The sequence below is a fragment of the Tachypleus tridentatus genome, chromosome 4 (assembly GCF_004210375.1).
Source record: "Tachypleus tridentatus isolate NWPU-2018 chromosome 4, ASM421037v1, whole genome shotgun sequence".
Classification (NCBI taxonomy): domain Eukaryota; kingdom Metazoa; phylum Arthropoda; class Merostomata; order Xiphosura; family Limulidae; genus Tachypleus; species Tachypleus tridentatus.
In genome coordinates, this window is record NC_134828.1 from 113,201,130 (window position 1) to 113,225,237 (window position 24,108).

General features: G+C 35.1%; 1 protein-coding gene across 1 annotated transcript; it reads right to left on the reverse strand.

Annotated features, from left to right (window-relative positions):
- Nucleotides 1-885: 885 nt before the first annotated feature.
- On the reverse strand, nucleotides 886-21,895 carry LOC143249896 (uncharacterized). The gene is made up of 5 exons (XM_076500491.1): nucleotides 20,748-21,895; nucleotides 19,421-19,492; nucleotides 10,751-10,874; nucleotides 10,263-10,395; nucleotides 886-1,140 (listed from the first exon to the last, which is right to left on the reverse strand). Exons 1-5 carry the CDS (start codon nucleotides 21,498-21,500, stop codon nucleotides 1,056-1,058), a joined length of 1,167 nt encoding a protein of 388 aa, XP_076356606.1. The 5' UTR covers nucleotides 21,501-21,895; the 3' UTR covers nucleotides 886-1,055.
- Between the last annotated feature and the right edge of the window lie 2,213 nt (nucleotides 21,896-24,108).

The following is a 24,108-nucleotide window of genomic DNA, read 5'->3' on the forward strand; positions in this document are numbered from 1 at the left end:
GTCTAAACAGCTGTAGCTTCCCCACATTATTGGTTTTAATGATTAGGTTTCCCACTTTTATAACAATGTCCTCTTTCTGGTATCCTTTGAGAGGAGCTATCATTCTCTATAAACTTAATGTCCCTGTACTTTTCATATGTTACAACCAAACTACTGACCAGACTTGATGTACCATAAGACAGCAAAATCTGGACTCCTGTTTTCCCAAAAGGATTAAACAGCCATAATAATGTTACAGTAATGATTAGACTCAGTGGAACATAAGAAAGAATTTACAAAAGTAGGATGTTTTCATTTCCAAAAGCTACAATACTTGTGTCACATTAATGACCAAACTCACTAGAATATAAACAAGATTTGTAAAATTTGGACTTCACTTTCCTTAAAGGACAAAAGAGTCACAGTGATAATATCACACAAGATAGATCACTGGCATCTGCACTCTTCATAATTAGTCAACTGATTAATTAGATTTACTAGAACACAAGCAGAGGCAAGCAAATATTTAACATTAAAAAAAAAATAAACAACAGCGACCTGAAGGTTTTAACATCATTTGAAATACCCTCCTTATAAAGATAAAAGTCACTGAAGTCAATTATAAATATCTACATCTTACCTGTGTGGGAACATCAGTACTTTTAACTTGCATAAAAATTAAGTTATGCCAACATGATTTTGTAAATATCTTAGTTGTATAACAAGTGTTAGGTCTAATTAAAGAAATATTTTTTTAGTATATATTTACATTTATATATTTAATTTTATTTAATTACAATATAAATCACATAAAACATGATATTAATCTGAAAAAAAAAAGATTACAGTCATACAAAAATTTGTATTGTACCAAAGTTGTAATTTCTAAAATAAAAACAACAAAAATCCAAATAACTTTGTTTATTTATATTAAAATGGGCATTTGTTGCTTAAAAAGTTCCATCAACTTCTTTACATAATCTAGTATTACCACAAAATCCTTCTTCTGATACAACCAGCTCAAATGTTTAAAACAAATTACATCAACTATACAAAGAAACTAAAGTTGTTTTCATTTATCCAAGGTTGCTAGGTTTGAAGTGATTTAGACGATTGATAATCCACTCACTTTCTATTCCTTTGGTATATTCTCGTATGAACCTGCAACCACAATAAAAAAAAGGTTACTATAAAGTATCATACAGGTCTGAGAATACATTATACTGGACAAATATAAAAAAAAAAAAAACACCATACTGTTCGGAATAACAGTAAGGTCCTGAACAATAGCACAGAGTGGTACAGTTCTGAATAATAAAAATTGAGGGTTCCCTCCGTCCATACTTGACGTCATGCGACTTTCCGAATGGTTGGCTATGAAAAGGTGACAAAGTAAAAAATGTGCACACGTTATTTTTAAATTGAATCTTTGCTGATAATAGAACAAATGAGCTTTAATGTTAATTTTATCAACCATCTAAGCAAACCGTTTTACTTTGAGTTTCAAATAGGCTACTTCACAGCAACAAAACGACCCTCGACAGGTCACGACATAGCCCACTACTGCTTGGTCTGCAATGATTAACATAAGCAACACTCACAGGTTTGCCAGGGAAGCAAGGTAGCCAAGATATCTCTCAAGTAAGAATACCAGCAAATTCCCTACCTAGTCAGCCAAAATTTAATAATCGTACAATCCTGAATAAATACTATACATGGTCGAAAAGTGCCTGAATATAGATAATTGTACATGTACAATTATTTGGAACTCTATAGTAACAACAAAACATGCATATATAAGCATGGTTCATAACCTAAACTACTGGCTAATGAGACTTATTGTTAATTACAACCAAGTAAACATTAATCCTAAAGGAAACATTTGATTCCAATCTGTTTCACTATATGTGTAGTGAAAGGTACAAAGTTTTCTGTGATTTCTCCCTATTTTTTATGATCATATCGAACCAGTTAAAAATTATTTCATTACAAACTTTTGAATAAGTTTATATTTCAATAATACAATGTACTTAAATAAGTACTAAACTTTTGCACTACATTCCAATTTATTCTGTTAACGGGCCACACTTTTATTGCTGTAGCTAAAATTAAAAATGCTTCAAAAACCACTTCACATGAAGGTAAACTACAAAGTTTCTGTCAATTCTGTATTGTTATAGAAAGTTTTCAGTTAATGATTTTTGGTTTGTTTTGAATTTCTCGCAAAGCTACGAGGTCTGTCTGTGCTAGCCATCCCTAATTTATCAGTGTAAGCCTAGAGGGAAGACAGTTAGTCATCACCACCCACTGTCAACTCTTGGGATACTCTATCACCAACGAATAGTTGGATTGACTGTCACACTATAACGCCCCACAGCTGAAAGAGCGAGCATGTTTGGTGTGACGGGGATTCGAACCTGCGACCCTCGAATTGCGAGTCAAGTGCCTTAACCACTTGGCCATCATGGTCCTTCAGTCAACGATCCTTCACTACATACATTAACTACAATACTGGTGTTATTTTAATGACCAAACTCACCAGAACATATACTGTAAAATTTGGATGTTACTATCCTTTAAAGGTCAAAACAGCTACAAAGAACATGGGAATGATATATAACCAAAATATATAAGGTCTAACATAAACAGTCTAGCATTCCTTATCACACCATGCTTAAATAATAACACTAAATACAAAGAAAGAGAGAGACAAAACAATTTTTTTCCAGATGATGAAGAAAGAAAATCAAAATATCATGGTTCTAAAGTCAAATATAAGAAAACACACAGTTAATATCCAACCCAGTTAATACAATAATTAATTCTACATCACTGTAATGCACAGGAGTAACAGAATTACAAAAGTAGAAAGTATTTGAATACAATAAATATTGTGGAGGAATTGGTGCAACTGCAGAGATGCCAACCATTATAATTTGAGTGTAATCATTACGGTTTTGGTGTATACATTACAACCATATGCTCATACAGACAAATATTATGACTTGTTGCATCTCCCAAATTATTATATATTATATAGACCTATACAATAAAGTGATAAATTGTTCCCTCAGGGCTTTAAAGAGGTGAAAAGAAAATTTCTAGTGAGATACAAATAAATTTTGGTAATAAATAAATGACATAGTATGATTATGGCTACTTGCGATAATCATGTTTGTGCTTGAAATAACAAAAAATATGTGTATCTCTGACGCCTACCAATAGTTTGAGTGCGATGCTTCTCCATAATGGATATGTGGGGGAATCCACAGTTACGTCATCAGTGCTTGTCAGTCAATCAGTGCTCGCGTAGATGGGTATTTCTCGTTTTCTAAGTGGCATAGAAACACCAATGTGATCGTTCACAAGATGGAAAAAAAGAGGCCTCGTTCACCAGATTGTCTTGTTTCTGGCAAATCTAAAAGGACTAAAACTGTGAAAGGGCTCTGTCTACAATCATTACGCTCAGTCATTTGAAATAGTTGGCATCTCTGCAACTGTACGAGCCTAACTGAGCTTCTTTCAAAAAGGTCACTAAAGGAGAAACCCATTCAGAATGATATCTTACAGTGTGGGTTCATCAAAGGTAAAACACTCACGGGAAACATGTGTCTCATGTAGGTATACTCTTTGCTCAAATGGAAGTAGGAAAAAAGTAAAACTAATGTCTCAAAGGGCAAGGCAGAAATGTACATGATGAGCCAAGTACTTTCATACAACAGATCAGTGGAACACGAGTCTTAGTGTGTGTAGGGCAGTGGTCAGACTGTACAGTTTGTTATTTTGTATGTTTACTCACACCACAGGAACAGAGATGAAGGTTATTTCCTTTTGTTGGAAGAGAACACTCAGCCCCTTTCAATTAGCTAAACCTTCAGGAAATTTGCATATTATACAAGACGGTTGACATGCAATACACCAACATGGACACTCCCCTCCCCATTTCCTCCCACCTCACTTTTCTGCCCACTCAAACTCTCTTCAGAGGGATTGCAGAACTGGTGAGGAAGTCTCCATGTTAACCCCCCTTAGCAGCTAGTTACTGACACATGATAAAACAATAAAGAAATTCCAACCAAGATAATGGTACATAGCTGAATGTGCTCTAACATTTAGAATAACACTCAGAGGCTAAAACAAAAAAAAAATAAAACTAAAAATACAGATGTAAATATTAAAGGTATTGAAGATACAAACCTCAGAAGCCAAATCTAACCATCTATAGACTAAATTAAATAAAGTAGCTAACTTTCTCTGTGTCTTTCATCAGGAATCAGAAATAGTAACAGTTGATGTTGAAACAAGAGAAAATTGATAAAGGTATAATTTTCTTACACTGAAAATACATTTCTGTTGGATGCCTCTTGTCATATGATAGTTGTTCTCAATCTTCCACTGTCCCTCTAATGCATCAAAAAAGCCTTTATGCTCCACAAACTCTCCACCAACAGCAGCATGCTCTCCTAGAGCATCTGATTCTCTCTAACCTACTTTATGAGAACCTTAAAATCAAGAAAAGAACACCTCCAGAAGTAGCGAGGAATGGTAGTAAGTGTGTAACAGATGTTAAGTATCTATTGGAAATCAATTTTCAGTGTAACAAAATTACAGCTTCTGTGATGATACATATGTCTTCTCACACAGTAACTAGAATCCCACATTGTGATGACAGATAGACTGATGTAAGATACAACAAGAGACCCACGAAAAAAGTGTCTGTAGAGAAATGATCATTCATGTTTTGAAACTGAATGGAAGTGCGCAAGTGGGGACTACACAACTTCTCTTAAAAAGGTAAAATTAAAGTAAATGTAGTAAAATTCATAAAAGGAAATTAAGGTAAAACAACACAGTTTAAAAGAAAAACATAAAGAGCATGTAAAAAGTGTTTACATTTAGTCTACAACATTAAGAGAAAAACTACAGTAAGAGAAGTCATAAACGACTTTCTGTAGCATAACTGTAATTATCATAATCCACCAAGAAGACTAACAAGTAAGTACAAAAACCACCATCAATCACCTGAAGTTGGCCTTTCCAGTCCTGGTTCCAAGTTATGTAACATTATGGACATTTTCAAAAAGTAATAAAAGTTTTAAAAGATGTATAGCAAAATTTTAACAATAACTTTTCAGAATGACTAATGGGTAGTTCAAACAGCAGCATTAGTCACCTAAAGTTGGCTTTTCCAGTCCTGATGTCGAGTTATTTAATGTCATGGCCATTTTAAAATTTCAAATCAAACTAGAGAGACTGTGATTCTTAAAAGTGAATCACATTACAAAAGGTTTAATGTATAAATTAAAAAACTTAAATGGCATTAAAAAGATTAATGGCCTTTAAAAAACTAAAAATTTTACCAAGGTGGACAGTGTCACCATCACCAATAACACTGTCTAACGTTATGGACAAATCACGGGACAGAACATGTTTAAAATGGTGCCATCATCGAGTTGTAACGATGGCAAGAAAGTAAAATGTGGCTTATTGTGATCTGAGTGTTACACAGACTACACACTGGTGAATCAGTTCCAGATAAAAGAAAACGATGAGTTAAAAAACTCTGACCAATGCATAGTCTAGTTAGAACAACTTCCTCTTTCTGATATTTACAGAAGCTAGACAGTCAAAGTCCAAAATAGGGTTTTATTTGGAAAAGCTTGTTTTCGCATTGCTCACTCCAAGTCGACTGCCAGCTGGCACACAGCTGAGCCTTGAATACAGGACCACAGTCCATGTATGGAACAGGCACAGCAGTGATAGTGCCAGAGCAGATAGATTTAGCTGCAGTGTCGGCAAGCTCATTCCCACGAATACCAACGTGGCCCAGTATCCAGAAAAACTGGATAGAAGTGGATGAGAAAGAAAAATGGGCCAGTCAGTTTTGACTATCGATGAAAGCATGGTGAGAACTAAAGTAAAGCGATTCCAGGGCAAGTAGAGAACTAAGCGAATAGCTATAAATAGTACAGTTCGTATACTGCATAGCTTCTACATGAACCAGGGCAGGCAAAATGGCATACAATTTGGCAGTGAACACAGAAACTATAGAAAGGATCCTGTGAGGAACCACTGAACCACAACAAACAACAACAAAGCCCACAGAGTCATCTGATTTCAAACCATCTGTATATAAATGGGAATGGAAGGATGGTTTGAAAGATGTTCAGCAAACAAACAGAAGACGTTACTTCCAATCTGTAGTATCTGCTTTTCTCAGATGACTTAAAGAAAGATCACATTTGGGGCTGTAATAAGCCATGGTGGGATGGGCTGACCAGTGGATACTGCAATGTTATCCAAGGACAGACCCAATTCATCCAACTGCACCTGGATACAAAGGCCAAAATGAGCAATGGTAGATCGCCTGTCCTGAAAAAGTATGGCCCACCGAGAAAGGAAAACACAACTGCAGGTGGGATGCTTTGATAAGGAACAAAGTTTCAAAGCATATAGTAAAGACAGTTGCAAACAGTGAAAATGCAAAGAAGGTTCTTTAGACTCTATGTATAAGCTCTGAACTGAGGAGGTGTGGAAAGCCCCAGTGCAGAGCCGAAGTCCTTGTGGTCCAGCATCTTTAAGGCCGAGAGTCTGGCAAAGCCATAGACCAGTGATCTATAGTCAAGTTTCGATCAAATAAGAGCACGATATATCTTTAGCACAGAACATCGATCTGCTCCCCAAGTGGTGGTAGAGAGTACACGGAGGATGTTCAGTGCTCTTGTACATTTGACCCGTAGCTGCTTAATGTGTAGCATAAAGGTCAGTGTTCGTTCAAAGATAAGTTCCAAGAACTTGGTCTCAGCGACCACAGGCAGCACAACTTCACTGATACAGAGTTCAAGATCACGGTGAATACCCTGTTGGTGGCAAAAGTGCATGCAAACAGTTTTACAGAGAGAGAAGTTAAAGCCGTTTGCCTTGGCACATTTCAGTAAACGATTGAGGGAAGTCTGTAGCTGCCGCTCAATATACCTCATGTTTGACGACTGACATGAGATGTGAAAGTCGTTGACATAGAGCCCATTTGCAACAGTGAGAGAGAGTTGTTCAGTGATGGAATTAATTTTTATACTGAAAAGTGTAACACTCAAAACACAGCCCTGAGGTACTCAAAGCTCCTGTAGAAAATAATGAGAAAGTGTCAAACCCACATGAACTCGAAATCTCCTGTCCATTAAAAAATTTGCAGGATCAAGTTCTGCAAAATCAGTGAAGTGGGCCAGTCTGCCTGGTCCAGCTTCCACCAGGGCACACAGGTTGGGTGGCATCGACCACGGCCAGTCTCTCTCAAAATTACAGGAAAATAACTGCCTCGTAGATTATTGTCAACCCTCCATGAAAAATGGGAGAATAATGAAGTGGATCAAACTGAGAGATCAATAGCAGTAAAGGATTGACTAGGTGTATGAAAATAAGTAGAAGAACAAGTATTGAAAAGAGAAAGGTTGTGATCAGAGAGAATATACTCTACAGAGTGGCCCCTCCTATCAATAACAGCACTTCCCCAGAGGGGATGATGTCCATAAAAGTCCCCCAGGATTAAAAAGGGTGACGTCAACTGTTCAATGAAAGCATTAAGGTCTGATTGATCATACGTCTTTCCAGGTGACAGGTAGGGAAAACAAACAGTGTTGGTATGACCCAAGGAAACACGGATGGCTTCAGCCTCCAAGGATGTGTTGAGTGACAAAGACAGGGTGGGCACATGCTGATCAACCAACAGTGCCACCCCTCCATGGACTTGTCCATCATACAGCCTGTCATTTCTGTACAAAGAAAACTGCCGAAAGGTGACTGTATCGGCATGTTTCAGAAATGTTTCCTGTGAGGAAAGACATACAGGATGGTAGGAAGCAATCAGTATTTTGATGTCATCCAAAATAAAATGTAAACTTCAACAGTTCCATTGTATCAAGGTGGCCATTTTTAATGATGTGTAGGCAAATTGGGTGAAGAACCCTTCTGTTTACGACCACGTCTTTTTTCCTTACTGTCCTTATTCGAGGGAGGTCTATCGACCTCCATGGATACTGCCCTGGGTCGATTGGGCAGGTCTTTGTTGTTAGAAGGGGATTCCAGTGACTAAGGACACGAATGAATCATTGTTGTGCATCTTGGGGTTGGAGAAGAAAATGTATCTGAAGAAATTCCTGTACCCGGAACCAAATGATGTGGATCTTGGGGTTTGTTGGAATGTATGTAAGAGACAGAGATGGGTGTAGAAGTTGATTCATCAACTATTTAACCATGGAGGTCAAAAGGCTTTCCATTTGTTTTGAGAACAATTGTCTTGGAGGCACAGAGATCTGTCTGCACTCCCACCGTAGTTGTGGAACAAAGTGCAGCAGCATACGTCCGAGATGAAGTGGTGGACAGCAATTTTTGAGACTCAGGATAAGTAATGTTATGAATCATTTTCAAACACTGCACCTCTTTTTCTTCCAACCATTTAGGGCAAGAATGAAAGTAAGATGGATGAGAGCCATTGCAAGTGACATGATGAGGGTCCGTTTCACACTCATAGGCATCACGGTCCTTGCCACCACAACAAGCAAATGTCAGGGAACCACGACATGACGTCTTTGAGTAACCGAACCTTTGACACTGGAAACATCAGAGAGGGTTTGGAATGTACGGCCGTACTCTGCAATTAAGATAGCCTGCCTTGATGGTGGCAGGTGGACGTGGTGATGTGAATGTCAGAACAAAGATACTGGTCAGCAATGTAACTCCATCTTTGCAAGTGGAGATATGCCTCACTGCAGAAACTCCTTAAGTGGAGAAACCAGCGAGAATCTCTGACTCGGGGGATGTTCTTCAAATCCCTCTCAACAATAACTACTTCAAAGTAGCACAAGGTGTAACCTCAATAGGTATATCCCCATTGCCTTTAAATTCAAGAGGAGCTCACTGTGTTGAGATGTGGATGTTTCCACCAATATGTCACTAGATCAAAGCTTCTTTACTGACTTTGAAGAGCCAGCAAGTCCCCACCCACCATGGAGCCCTACAAGGGGACACACTACAATGTCAAGAAAGGACACTGCAGCAAAGCCAGGGTTTCATGAACACTATACCCAAACACCAGCATCAGACACAATGTCCACAAAACCTGTTGAGAACTTCCAACACTGATACTAGCCCAAGTGGACTAGCCCATTGACTGATGGGGGGCCACCCCAAGGCTTCCTGTCTTCAGAAATTCAAGGCCAAAGAGGTGTGTTAGGGTTGGATCCCTCAACCACTAGGATTCTCTCCTCCCCTTCACGGATTGCCACACACAGCAAACATGTGGGTGGATGTTTAGATCCCAGAGAAGCTGAACTGAAAGGACAGAACCTTCCTTGGGAGGTCCCCTCACCACATACAGGAATCCACACCGAAGGGATAAGGTAGATAGCACTAGTTTGGAGCTACACTGAAGCCATACTTATAAACCAGTGAGATAAATTGTTCAGTAAGGCTAACAGCATTGTTTCACATTAGAAATCACAATAACATGTCTGGAGTTGTGAAATCAATATTTCTTTGCATCAGTACAAGGCAACTGGCCAATCATGCTAATGATGAAGCTTCTCCTGGAATAATACAAGCAATACTGTAACATCCTTGACCAAACAAAACTACACAACTTTTAAGGATTTGAGACTGAACCATAGATCAATGATAAATTGTAATACCAAATGTTATGTATCCAAAATATATTTAGCTGATTATTGTACCACTTGAAGCACAAACCCAAATATTTGTTATATGTTGTATTGTCGTTCGTACTATAATTCAATGCAACAATTATCACCTGGACAGAAAGCAGTTTATTTCAAGCAACATACATGCAGGAGTCACATTCATCCATAGTAATACTTAAAAGTTATTTTCTGGTCTTTTTGTAGTTCAACATCTGTTGGAATAATGTGAGCATGATATTTGAAAATAAAGAAATTTTAAAGGGGTAAAATTTCTCTTCAGTGAACCTTTTATTATGATAAAAACAAATTCTGTATAAATTATATCATACAAATATTTGTGTTTAAAAGAGGTTAGAATAGATAACAGTTTCAAGGTAACCACATCTGTGTACATTAATGAGTTTTATAGTAATATATCTACTTATAATTGTTGCAACCAATAGCAGAACCAAAGACAGGCAGAATATTATTAGAATGTAAACGTACATCATAAACAATGTAAACCATACTTTCCAATTTATTAGTAAATGGAGTGATCAAACTGTTAGTAGTGTGACATTAACAGAGAACATCTGTAGAAGCTTCACATACCTATAGTTACAAACAAAGATGCGGTCCTTATATTGGTTGATGGTTTGAAGACTTGGATCTTCTTTCTTGATTTCATCGAAGTCACGAAGACAGTGATAAACAACAGTGACTTCCACAAATCTCTGCTGTGACCCTAAAGACATTTGATCAAATTTAGGCTTTCATAACACTAAAAAGTCATAAAAACAAAACAGAATGCAAAGTAATGCCTCAAAGGAAATATTTATTGAACATGAATGATAATTCAAACAATTTAATGGAATTTTTAATGAAATACATATTCATTACAAGACTTCAACATAATAAAGTTGTTAGGTTTGGTCAGTCGTCACGAGTCTTTGGACCTAAAGTTACTGTGTTTGTTCACACAGATTATGTTAACATAGTCACAACAAACAGTGAAAAAGAAACACATTACCACTTTAAAAGTACGTATTACAGGAACGTTTATCACAACTATTTTATGAATGTCAATAACTCATTATTACCATCCTCCAACATGATGCCAATCTGGTATGGAAAGCAAAAGTATATGTCGTTTAGTTTTACTTCCAGTTCTTGACGTTGCTGAACATTCATAGTGAAGTATTTCTTCTTTATTTCAGCAACAGCCTTTAAAAACAGAGTATATAATATAAAAAAAATTATCACCTCACACCTCTCAGACACAGACAGAACATGATAAAAACAGAGTATATAATATAAAAAAATTATCACCTCACACCTCTCAGACACAGACAGAACATGATAGGTAAAAATTCTGGTGATGAAACTGCTTTCCTTACAGTATCTTGCAGGAAACATTTTTACACCTTGTAAATATTTTAAAATACCTTATTTCTACATCATTTACAAGTGCTGGGGAAAAAATTAGTTCTATATAAAAATAAGTATGTAGAGCTGACTACTGAACTACAGGTACTGGGGAAAAGATTAGTTCTATATAAAAATAAGTATGTAGAGCTGACTACTGAACTACAGGTACTGGGGAAAAGATTAGTTCTATATAAAAATAAGTATGTAGAGCTGACTACTGAACTACAGGTACTGGGGAAAAGATTAGTTCTATATAAAAATAAGTATGTAGAGCTGACTACTGAACTACAGGTACTGGGGAAAAGATTAGTTCTATATAAAAATAAGTATGTAGAGCTGACTACTGAACTACAGGTACTGGGGAAAAGATTAGTTCTATATAAAAATAAGTATGTAGAGCTGACTACTGAACTACAGGTACTGGGGAAAAGATTAGTTCTATATAAAAATAAGTATGTAGAGCTGACTACTGAACTACAGGTACTGGGGAAAAGATTAGTTCTATATAAAAATAAGTATGTAGAGCTGACTACTGAACTACAGGTACTGGGGAAAAGATTAGTTCTATATAAAAATAAGTATGTAGAGCTGACTACTGAACTACAGGTACTGGGGAAAAGATTAGTTCTATATAAAAAGCAGGTAGATAGGGCTGGCTACTGAACCTGAAAACAGGAACTAATAATTACATAGCACACTGAGCCTATTGATTTTACATGGGGAATACATTTCCTGTGTTACTATCTTTGTCTATTAAAAGCTTGGTGTTTTAATAGCTTTTATCACTACATTGTTGTTCTTTTAGTTAACTTTAGAATATTATGTTTATAACTATTTTATAATTGGAAATTCTGGTTCTATTTGTTTTGCCCATGAGAATGCCAGTAATATAAAGATATTTTCAATGTAAAGTCAAGATACCTTAATCTGCTATGTGATTATTAGCCGGATCACATAGTGTGTCCACTTCCCTATCTTGTTTGGTTCCTATTTTCAAGTTAAAGAGACAGTCTTAAATAGTTTTCTTATTTAGTGTTTTTTCATATTCTAGTTTATTTTTCCTTATAAGATGAGATATGCGAGTTACTAGGTTATAGTGTGTATTCTAAACTTTATAAATTCTGTTAATAATAAGATAGGTAGTCATAGATCGTTGACAGTGTTTTGCTCTATGAAATGATGATAAAGTTATAATTACTCCTAGAACTAGATAGGAGTTATGCCTGTTGATGAAAGATGACGAGCAGAAATAAGATATCTTGGTTTTGATGATATACTGGTTTTCAAATATGGGATGTCTGGGTTAGCTCAAAAGTGGCATATACACCAGAAATAGAGCAGCTATGCCAGATAACTCTCCATATATTTCTTATAATCTGTAAGAAAATAATTTAACTCCTTTACTTCATACATAATATAGAATTGGCTCCCTAAAGACATCAATTATATGTACAAAGCATTGAGTTTTCTACATATTAAAGTCATCAAATGCTCTTCTATCATTAGCTGATAATTACCAATTCATTTTGTACAAGTTTTTTAATGTTATCATCTCCACCCATAAATTTACAACAATTTTGCTTATGGGAAAAAAATAAACTCCTTCCATGGATGATAAAAGGTTAAAGGAGCCCCGAAATCCGTAAGGAAGCTAACATTATGGGTAATAACATTATTTTCATCAAAATTATACTGTTTTTTGTAATTTTGAGCAGAACAATAAGATAAATAGGTAGTCAAAGATGGTGAATCCTTGATGATAAGATATCCACTTGAAGTAAAAATCTATCTCAGAATTGCTGGTATGGGTTTTAACACTTTTACTAATAAAGCAGAGAACAATGTTTCGACCTTCTAGGTCATCTTCAAGTTAACAAAGAGAGAGCATGCAACTGATAATTGCCAGGCACATCTTAGGGACAAGAGTATAGGACTGCAGAGGTCTTTGCAATTACGTTAAGTTATTAATTAGTATAGGTAGAAAGGTGTTCCTTTATATTGGTTTCAGTTGTTGTCTAAGTAAGGCTTCTTTGATTTTGTGTTTGTTTATATTTGCTTCCTTACTTAGTAACTGGGTGTTTTCTATGATTATGCTGCATTTATTTGATTTGCAGTGTTCAAAAACGTGTGGGTTTTTTTTTTTTGTTCTTTGAATCTGGTTTCCGTTTTTCTGCTTTTTTCTCCAATATAGAAGTTGTGGCAGTTGTTGCATTGTATTTTATAAACAATGTTGGTGTTGTGTTTGTCACCGTAGTTTCGTACCTGGTTGTTGAATAAATTTGATGTTTCCTGGAACATAAGTTTTTTCCAAATGTTGGTTATTTTTCACTGATATCAGAAATGTATGATATGCAGCAGTGTAAGGTTTTGTAGTTTGTTGTATCTTGGGATTTATTATTGTTTGCTTGTTGTTGAATGTGTAATTGATCTAGGTGTGTGCATGTAATTTTTTCAACAGTTTTTGGAGGAAATTTGATGTTGATGAAATGTTGTTTTATTTTGTTGATTTCATCATTAATTTTATAAGTTGCAAACTCTCTCTTTGATTACCTGAAGATGACCTAGAAAGGTTGAAACATTGTTTACTGCTTTATTAGTAAAAGTGTTAATACCTATACCAGCCCTTCTGAGAAATAAAGATTGTGAATACTCTTTTACTCTATAAAATGATAAAATTATAGTTACTGTTAGAACTAGATAAGTGTTATGCATGTTGAAGATGATGATGAACAAAATAAGAAGGTCCACTTTTTGCTATTCACAAGTTTATTTCACAGATTACTTGGGGAATGAGAAGCACAGGCCACATGATCATTATGTTCAATACTCATAAACTAGAACGAAGGCTCTCTGTAAAACACTTAACACTAAGTTTATGATGCCACATTAGCCATGTGGGAGTATCATGCAATACACACATATAATAAAAAACAAACAGAAATACAACCAACATTTATATTTACCAAAAAGTTATCAAAGGTGACATTAGCAAAAACAATTGTCACATCGCACATAGTGAGTACATATCTGAATTTCATTAAGCCACTAAAAAAGTAAGCAAGATTTACAAAATTGGCATTTGGCTTTCAAAATATCTTCAATGTTCAGTTTTGAATTGCTGCATCCAATCATAAGAATTGCTTTCAAATGTTCATCAGTCAACCTTGATCGATGTACTGACTTCACATACTTCATTTTTGAAAATGCTTGTTGACAGACATAAGTTGTTCCGAACACTGATGCCGTAACAGATGTGAACTCTTTCAGCTTTGGAAAATCATCTTCAGGTATCCAGCTGTAAAATTCAATAAGTTGCCCCTCTCTGTGTTTTGCTTTCAACAAGTCATTTCCTTGGAACTCGATGACCTCCAGCTGAAGTTCCACTGGCACGTCATCAATGACACAATCAAAAGGATTCTGAAAAAGGAAATTGTCGCTTTCGATTCCGGCGAGATCCAAAAATTTCTCTATAAATATTTATTTAAATCACCAATAATCTTTTTCTGTAACTCCATGTTGACATCCTCTGTGATTCCAGCATGAAACTCATTGAAACACTGAAAATGAGAGAGGTTTCCTCCTTCCAAGTGTACTTTAAACAATAACAGCTTTCTCCAACATCCTTTAATGATTCTATAGAGATCACAGACAAGGTTATTCTTCCCCTGAAGTTTCAAGTTCAATTCATTCATGTGGGATGTGATGTCAACCAAAAATGACAACTTTGACAACCAGGTTGGATCCGACAGAAGTGGATCGGCTCTATATTTCTCAATAAGAAATATATCTATTTCTCTTCTCAGCTTATAAAAATGAGACAAGATTTTACCGCAGCCGAGCCACCTCACTGCCATGTGATAAGGCAAGTCACAGAAATCTGAATCAATTTCTTCAAGAAATGGCTTGAACTGGCGATGATTAAGTGCATGACTCAGAATGAAGTTCACTGCAGAAATGACTGGTTTCAGTACGCAAGAAATATCTAAGTCTTTTTCACAGAGTGCTTGCTGATGTATGATGCAGTGTATGAACAGAGCACTTGGAAGTTGAAGATCTTCCAACTGTTTCCTGATCAGCCCCACCAGACCCTTCTTTACTCCAGCCATGTTTTCTCCTCCATCAACTGTTACACCTCTAAGCTGATTCCACTGAAGGTTATAGTCTTGCAAAGTTTTATTCACTTCCATGAAAATGTCTTCTCCAGTTGTTCTTCCGTGCATGCTGCAAACTGATGCCAACTCTTCCGTGATCTGAAAGTCCAAATTAACTTTACGAATGAACACGAGAAGTTGTGACGTACTCGAAAGATCAGTAGACTCATCCAGTGCCAGAGAATACCATAGGAAGTTTCTAGCTTTTTGGCATATCTGTAATGCGATGTTCTCTCCACGTTCTTCTGCTCTCCATACAAATGAAGTTGCTGAAAGGCCGATACTTTCAAAGAAATTGGCTTTTTCAAGACACAGCTCATTTGATGCTTCCATCATACACTCTTTGATGAAATTGCCATCAGTGAAAGGTTTTCCTCACTTTGCCATCCTATGCACTATTTTGTAACTTGTATGAGTGACAGATTCATTCAGCAAACTTTCTCGTGAAGAGATTCTTTTGAGATTCTAAAACACATTTCATGGGTTCAAATGTCTCAGAACGGAACTTTCCTGAAAATTTCAAATATGTTGACAGATGTTTTGTTTCATAAGATTGTACTCTTTCAAAACGGCAACACTTTCGGTACATATCACACAAGTAGCTTTCTGGTTTCCACAAAGAAGTACTTTTCTCCCCATTCTTCACGACACTCAGTGTCCACTTTTCTTCTTTTAAAATCAGCCATAACGATGGGTGAAAAAAAAACAGGATCTGAAAATGAAAAACACAAGCGCTGTGAGAAAAGTATTGTACTGGTCCAAGAATGCACAAACAAAATATATTGAAATATACATTTGCCACAACACTTACCTAGGAATGAGTTACGAAAAGCGCATAACCCGACTACTAAGAGAAATGAGCTTTCTGAAGCGGTAACCATAGGCCGCTGAATTTACAAGACGTGCCGATAGGACGAGGGTTAAGTCTGTACTTGTTTTTGAAATCCTAATGCTTTCATAGATACGTCCCTCAATACGAATAAACGGGCTGCAAGGACGAAAGAAGAGTTTTCCTATTGGTTAAAAATGCGCGTGACAGCCTTGTTTCTTTTTATCATAATGTCTTGTGTTTGCCAGCTTAAAGCGACCATCAGTGTGATTTATTTTGTTATGACAGTTGGACATTTGATGAAATGTCACTTTTTTATTTCCAAGCGGGTAGCTGCTGGCGAGCCAGACAAAATGACCTCGAGGGCTGTATTCAGCCTGTAGTTTGGTGACTGAAAGCAGCATAGATAAAGTAATTACAAGGAAGCTCTTCATATATAGCTTCTGATGACCTGAAGAAAAGAAAAATCTGGATGGTTTTTGTAGTGCTTTAATACCGACACGCATGCCATCTCTAAACAGAGAAAACTAGCATATTCAGTTTTAAACAATAAATGTTGTAAGAAACCTTAAACGTATAAAAGTATTTACAATTACAGCATTTTAAATGTGAATTACAATACAGGGTGACAAAAATTGATGCTTATCAGTGGAAAAGAATAAAAAACAAGCCACAATAGTACCATTAAAACATGATGAACATTTGTATTTGGAGATTAACAAAATGTCCCATTACAAGAGCTTTCCAAAAGCAAGGTGCTTGATAATAAAGTTTTTACCATATATTTCAACTGCTATTTATTATTAATACACAATTCATGATCTCAAAATTGAAACATTTCTTTCTAAAAACATTCTTTAAAATTCTAGTCAAATGCATTTACAATTAAATTTTTTTTCTTGATGAAGAGAAACCCACTTGAAACAAAAATGTATCTCAGCACAGCTGGTATGGGTATTAACACTTTTATTGATAAGCAGAGAACAACATTTCAACCTTCCGAGGTCATGTGCAGGTTAACCTGAAGAGGACCTTAGAAGGTCAAAACGTTTTCTCTGCTTTATTAGTAAAAGTGTTAATACCCATACCAGCCGTCCTGAGATACAATGAAATATTTTGCTCACTGTAAAGTTAACTCAAAACCACATGACACGTATATATATATATATATATATATATACATTTTAGTGTAAGTGATTGCACAGTCATTTAACCTACACTTTGTTTATTGTTTTGAAACACATTTAAGTTGTAATTATACACATTCATTAAATGTCACTACAGTAGCTGTAACACCTTAGTAGGCAGTTTTCTCCTGTACTTGAAATGTTGTTAATATGTAATTTCTTCTTTAGTATATCTATACAGCTCATATGAAGTCATGTTTTTCCATGTTATAATTTCTTTAGTATATCTATACAGCTCATATGAAGTCATGTTTTTCCATGTTGTAATTTCTTTAGTATATCTATACAGCTCATATGAAGTCATGTTTTTCCATGTTGTAATTTCTTTAGTATATCTAAATAGGTCATATAAAGTCATGCTTGTTCAATGTTGTAATTTCATCTTTAGTATATCTAAATAGGTCATATAAAGTCATGCTTGTTCAATGTTGTAATTTCATCTTTAGTATATCTAAATAGGTCATATAAAGTCATGCTTGTTCAATGTTGTAATTTCATCTTTAGTATATCTATACAGCTCATATGAAGTCATGCTTGTTCAATGTTGTAATTTCATCTTTAGTACACCTAAACAACTCACATGAAGTCATGCTTGTTCAATGTTGTAATTTCATCTTTAGTATATCTATACAGGTCACACAAAGTCATGCTTGTTCAATGTTGTAATTTCATCTTTAGTATATCTATAGAGCTCATATGAAGTCATGCTTGTTCAATGTTGTAATTTCATCTTTAGTATATCTATAGAGCTCATATGAAGTCATGCTTGTTCAATGTTGTAAACTCAAAACGGTCATGCACTTGTTTTTGAGTTTGGGAAATTCTATCACAATTTTGAAAGCTTTTGATGATAATGAATCTTTTCTTTCAACATCTTTTACCTTGGTTTTATCTTCAACGTCTCCAGTCACATCTTCATGTTACATGCACACATAACCTAAAGCTCACAATGTAATAAGGGAATACAACTACAGTTACTGGTTCAAGAAAACAGTTTACAGTTTCTATCACTCCAATGACATAACTTTCAAGTTTTCAATATCTTAACAATACAAAAAAATGTCAGATTTTTAACATTCTTTTTTATGCTAATCAAAACAGTTTCTGTAAGTAAAAAACAAAGCTGGCTAATGAAAAGATATTTGATAAAATTAAAGAAAAGCATAACATTTTATGATGTTTAAAATAATTGCTAAGATATGAGATTTTAAGGATTATAGAAAACCAATAACATCATTTAAATAAGACATTAAGCAACTGAAAGGGAATTTGAAAGAAAAAGTCGAATAGAAATATAAAAGCTGACAACAAGAATTTCTTAAATTTTAAAATAGTGAAATACTAAAACAGGAGTAAAACCTTCAAAGGATTGATTATTTCTAACTATTACAAGACAGGTCAATTACAAGAATTTACCATTTCTTCAGCTATTATTACTAGAGATTTAAGCAGTATTTGTCATCTTGTTAATTTACAAGAGGGGAAATGTAATTGATGAATAGGCCTCATATGGTGTATTTTGTTAAGACTGAATTGCTAGAAAAGGTTTATGGAAAGTTGATGGGATCATACCAGAGATGTAAAGGTTGTTACAGGAAAACAAGTTAAGAACTCTGAAAGTGTTTCCTCTGAAAAACAAAAAGAGTTAGAAGGGATCTGATTGAAGCGTTCATCTTCTATTATATATAATATTGAGAATAGTAGACCAAGGAGAAACAAACATGAATTTAGGCAGGGTAGAACATTGTTTTTTGGCTTAGTTAGTTTTGCTTTACTGACAGGAGTTTGGGTTTTGCAATGGGTTGCCTTCAGGTGTGTTGGATGCAGTAAATGTTAGGGAAGAAAGATTAAATATTTAAAGAACAAGAACTGTATCTGAAGATTACGTGGCAGGACAGGACAGTCTTGATAGACTAATGAGCCCCTTGTCCCATAAATGTTATGTAAACTTTGTAATACATATTTTAACATAATTTAATAATGTGGAAGGAAGTAACAAAGCCAGCCCTTAACTACAAATCTCCTAGATATCACTTATAAACTAAGTAATTGTATGTCTTCAATAACACTAGACTATAAACATTTATAAACACTAATGGAATTAAAATCTTTCAAAAAAGACATAACACAAATGATATGCAGCAATGTATATCTTTGTTGTAAAATTACTCTTACATTTTGAGTCACTAAACCATCCAAGCCTCCAAAGTCTCCAACAGCAAGTAAAGTTGAAACTGCTGACAAAGCCTGAAAAGTTACACACATGCATATGATATACGGTAACTAAAGAAATAAAAATAACTCATCCATCTTAGTTATCAATGGTAATTATGTTACTTGTATGTGAAGAAATAAAACTTGCATACAACTATTAATTTGAAACTCTAGTACAAGGTTTCAGTTAGTGATTATAGTAGATCATTGTGATATAACAATAAAAAAACGTTTTACCAATATTAAATTCATGTGTGATGTAGAAAAATGAAAACTTTAGACTACAACTTACTGTAAGCCTTTTCAGCTTTCTATATTTATGTACACAGTGCTATAACGTATTGTGTTTTGAACAACTAGATAATCGTAATGGTGCGTACACATTTTACAAGTCAGTTATAAGACATAAATACCAGGCCTATAATATTTTAAAACACTATATTCATAATGTATTTCCTTACAAATATTCACAAATTAGGAGTGTGTAATAATAATATTCCAACCACAATATATTTGTCTATGATACATTTAATTCAACCCAGAACTTCTCAGGCCAGCTGAGATAAAAGAAACAGTAGTATGCTTCACAACATAAATCTTACAATGATTTTGATGTTTTTCCTGAAGTAAGTACAGCCAGACTTTTACACTACTGTAAGCAGTGCTTTATTAGCATTATAACAAGACTTTACCCTTTTGGATGTCTCATTCAAAATTCACATAAAGTAATCCAAGAAATCTCTTCTTTCTTGTCGTAGCTAAACAATCGTTGTGGCACTAAGTAAGAAGCTTTAAAGTTTATTAACAATCACATTTGTTTATCTTACTTCACTCTTCTACTGAAACTTATTTTACACATTTAAACCCCATCATAAGGGTCGTCAAATCCCTTCACAACAACAACAAATATTTCAGTAGAATTGAGTTATGTGCAAAACAAACAAACAAACAAGAACAGTTAATGAAATTCAGCATGAAATTTATAATAGACAGTTGATAACTTGTAATATCTCAGTCTGGTGTAAAATAGCAAATAAACATAGCTTATGTATACAATCAATTGACATCATGGTAGGACATTACATACAACACAGAAAATATGGAACACTGCAGAACAATATTTTTAAGTTTCTCATTGGGCTTTTAGTTCTGCTTTTTAAACTATTAAATAATTAGATGCATCTACAAGTACTTAATCATTAGCTCACTAACATGTCACATTATTATAGAAATCTACAGCTTGATCAACCAACTTCACTGTAAACAGGAAACAGGATTAAATTATCACCTGTTTTGCTCCTACCACAAAGTCTTTGTGGTTAAACTGTTTGTCCAAGTATGGCTGGATAATAAACTTTGTTTGTATCCAGTTTTTAACAGACAAAAATAAGCTTGGCCATATAACATGTGGGAAATCCATTAAGGAATTAGCAGTTTTATCATCTTTGTCATCACCTTCCATTTGTGGTTTTTCATGCCCATGATATGCAACAGAAGTTGAAAACTGTCTTAAGGCTCTGGTCAAAGGGTAAAAATGAATACAATCCTTCTCGTTTTGTGAGGCAGACTTAAATGAGCAGCTTCTGGACACAAATGATTGTGGCCAAATGACTGGCATTGGTAATAATGTGACTTTCTGGTCAACAATTTTCAGAGGTAACTGGAATTTAAATAATGGCATTCCAGGGCTCTCCAGAAAACGGTAAAAATAATTTAGTTTACTACTCTCGTACTGCTTGCAAAAACCAAAAATAGGTCTATAAACACTTAAGATTAAATTTCGAAATACAATTTTCAATGACTTTGCTAATAAGCTAGTTCTTTTATCTCTATTTATTATCTCAAGCTTAAAACCTGAAGGATCACCACTTTTTCTCTTCTCACAAAAATAATAATTTTGCTTTTCACAAACATCAGAAAATTTAGTTCTGACATAAATGTTAGGGTTAGCACTACTACATAACAATGAATTAAAACAATCTTTTTTATATACGTATTTTGTCTTGAACAAACAGGAATAATTCCCAAAAAAATGCCTCATTTTCCTCCTCTCTATTCAAAATTGTAAATTTTTCTTACTTAATATGTATTACTCAATTGCCTTAGCAAACCAAAAATCGAAGACGTTATTTCTTGTCCGCGAACTCTGTACGCACCTTTGCCCGCGCTCGATTTTGCTTCAGGAGCGTTTAAACCTAACGACGTTAACGTTACTCGTTACAGCTTTTCACTCGTAACGAAATTGCAAAAATCCTTGTTTTATGAGAACACCATTGTTTAAACCTACATTGAAAATATACTTGTATTATAACTTGAAAATAAGCAGATAAAATTCTAAACCGTTTGTAGTTTACTTAAAAACTTTAAAAGACTACATTACTTCAACGTAGAGATACACCTGGTATTTTTCAGGTACTCTATCATAGAGGTCGCCACGATTTTAAAGCACCTCGTCAAGTAAACATTAATTTTATATGTTAAATTGTTTATTATTTGTAGTTAAGCACAAAGATATACAATGAGCTACTTGTGCTCTGCCCACCACGGGTATCGAAATCTGATTTCTAGTGTTGTAACTCCGAAGACATGCCACTGTGCCACTTGGGGAAGGGGGCTACATCTTAAATGCCTCAGTCAGCGGCTCAGCAGTAAGTCAGGGGGAAAAATCAGGTTTCGATACTAATGGTGAGAACAGCAGAAACAGCTCGCTGTTTAGCATTGTGCTTAACAACAAACAACCATTGTATAGTAGCTTTAATCAAATAACTTTACTGATCACTTTAATTTAACATTTTCTTTTTTTTACATTTTCGGTTAAAACGTTGCTGGAAGGTTTCTTTAAGTAATTTTTAGGCCCGGCATGACCAGATGGTTAAGGCACTCTACTCATAATCTGAGGGTTGCGACTTCGAATCATTGTCGCACCAAACATGCTCGCTCTTTCAGTCGTGAGAGCATTATAATGTGATGGTCAATCCCACTATTCGTCGGTAAAAGAGTCGCCCAAGAATTGGCGGTGAATGGTGATGACTAGCTGCCTTCCCTCTAGTCTTACACTGCAAAATTAGGGATGACAAGCACAGCTAGCCCTCGAATAGCTTTGCGCGAAATTCGAAAAACAAACGAACAAAGGAAGTAATTTTCTCTCTCAATTATTGATATTCCACACAATTTATGGGGGAAGGGGCCGTTAGTGGACAGTGATGGAAAATTCGTTTTTTCAAATTAATTTTAAAATTAATTTAAGAGTTAAGATCCGGTAACTACGATTGCTGTGGGAAATGTCTAAAATATATACTATATGTTTTTTAATTATATGCACAAACGATTTTGACATGGTAGATGTAAGCATTGTCGTTTTGAAAGCAATCATCCTCACCAGTGTACACGTAAGGTGAATGTAACTTGTAGTATGTAACGTGTCCCAAACCACATTCCACGTCCAGAGGCTTAGACAGTTAAGGCCACACAAAAGATATTTGTTTGTTTGGTTTGGGTTGAATTTCGCACAAAGCTACTTGGGAGCTATCTGCGCTAACCGTCCCTAATTTTGCAATGGGAGACTAGAGGGAAGGCAGCTACTCATTACCACCAACCACCGCCAACTCTTGGGCTACTCTTTTACCAACGAATAGTGAGATTGACCGTAACATTATAACACCCCCACAGCTGAAAGGGCGAGCATGTTTGGTGCGACATGGATTCGAACCCGCGACCCTCAGATTACGAGTCGCACGCTTTAACCACCTGACCATACCCGGCCTCACAAAAGGGATGGAATACTTTGTGTGTGTTTTTTTTCAAATTTGCATTCTTTCATCTACATATAAAAAGATAAAACAGAACTTGTCAGACCATATCACTTTTCTCCAGACTTTATTAATTTTTATGTCTTTTCTCCTTACACCACTTTTGTGGGTAGCTAAGATTAGGAGTTTAATAACTGGGGATAAAAGTGGACTGCTCTACATAAAATATCTTTCTCAGTTGAGCTATTGTTTGATTGCACTTAACTATCCTGTCTAACCAGCATTCTTCTCTCTATATGTTTGTGACCACAGTTCCCCTAGCAACAAACAGTTTATTGACTTTTACCATTGCTTATGAACTCGAATGATCAAGGGCTTGGAGCAACTTACCAATGAAACTATCTTGACCGCCATGGCACCTGCTAAATGTGTACTATCAAATCTATTTTAAACTGTTAAACTGACTGCAAATGTACTTATCCAAGCCATTTAAAACATTACAAAAATTACTTGACATTTCATCTGATCATCCTGATTTACATCTGCGATTCATTTCAGGTGCAGAATTGAAAAGATACATATACCCAACTATAGTGGCCAACCAAAACACTGTTATGTATAGATGGGGACAAAAGATTCAAGAATTGATTGAAAAATGGAATTGGTAATTTATTGGAAGATTTACAAAAACAAATTTTAACATGATCAATTATAAAAAAAAAAATATCATTACATTAAATGTTAGTTAAATGAACGTATTTTAACATGATCAGTTGTACAAAAATATATCATTACATTAAATGTTAGTTAAATGAACGTGTTTTAACATGATCAGTTGTACAAAAATATCATTACATTAAATGTTAGTTAAATGAACGTATTTTAACATGATCAGTTATT

What these genes read in the sequence shown, in the direction of transcription:
- LOC143249896 (XM_076500491.1), bottom strand. Translation starts at nt 21,500, where the DNA reads ATGAGGCATTTTTTTGGGAATTATTCCTGTTTGTTCAAGACAAAATAC. An exon ending in TGGCATCATGTTGGAGGATG is followed by an intron (nt 10,396 to 10,750) that starts GTAATAATGAGT and finishes AAATGTCTTTAG; the next exon opens with GGTCACAGCAGAGATTTGTG. An exon ending in ATCTTTGTTTGTAACTATAG is followed by an intron (nt 1,141 to 10,262) that starts GTATGTGAAGCT and finishes TTGTGGTTGCAG; the next exon opens with GTTCATACGAGAATATACCA.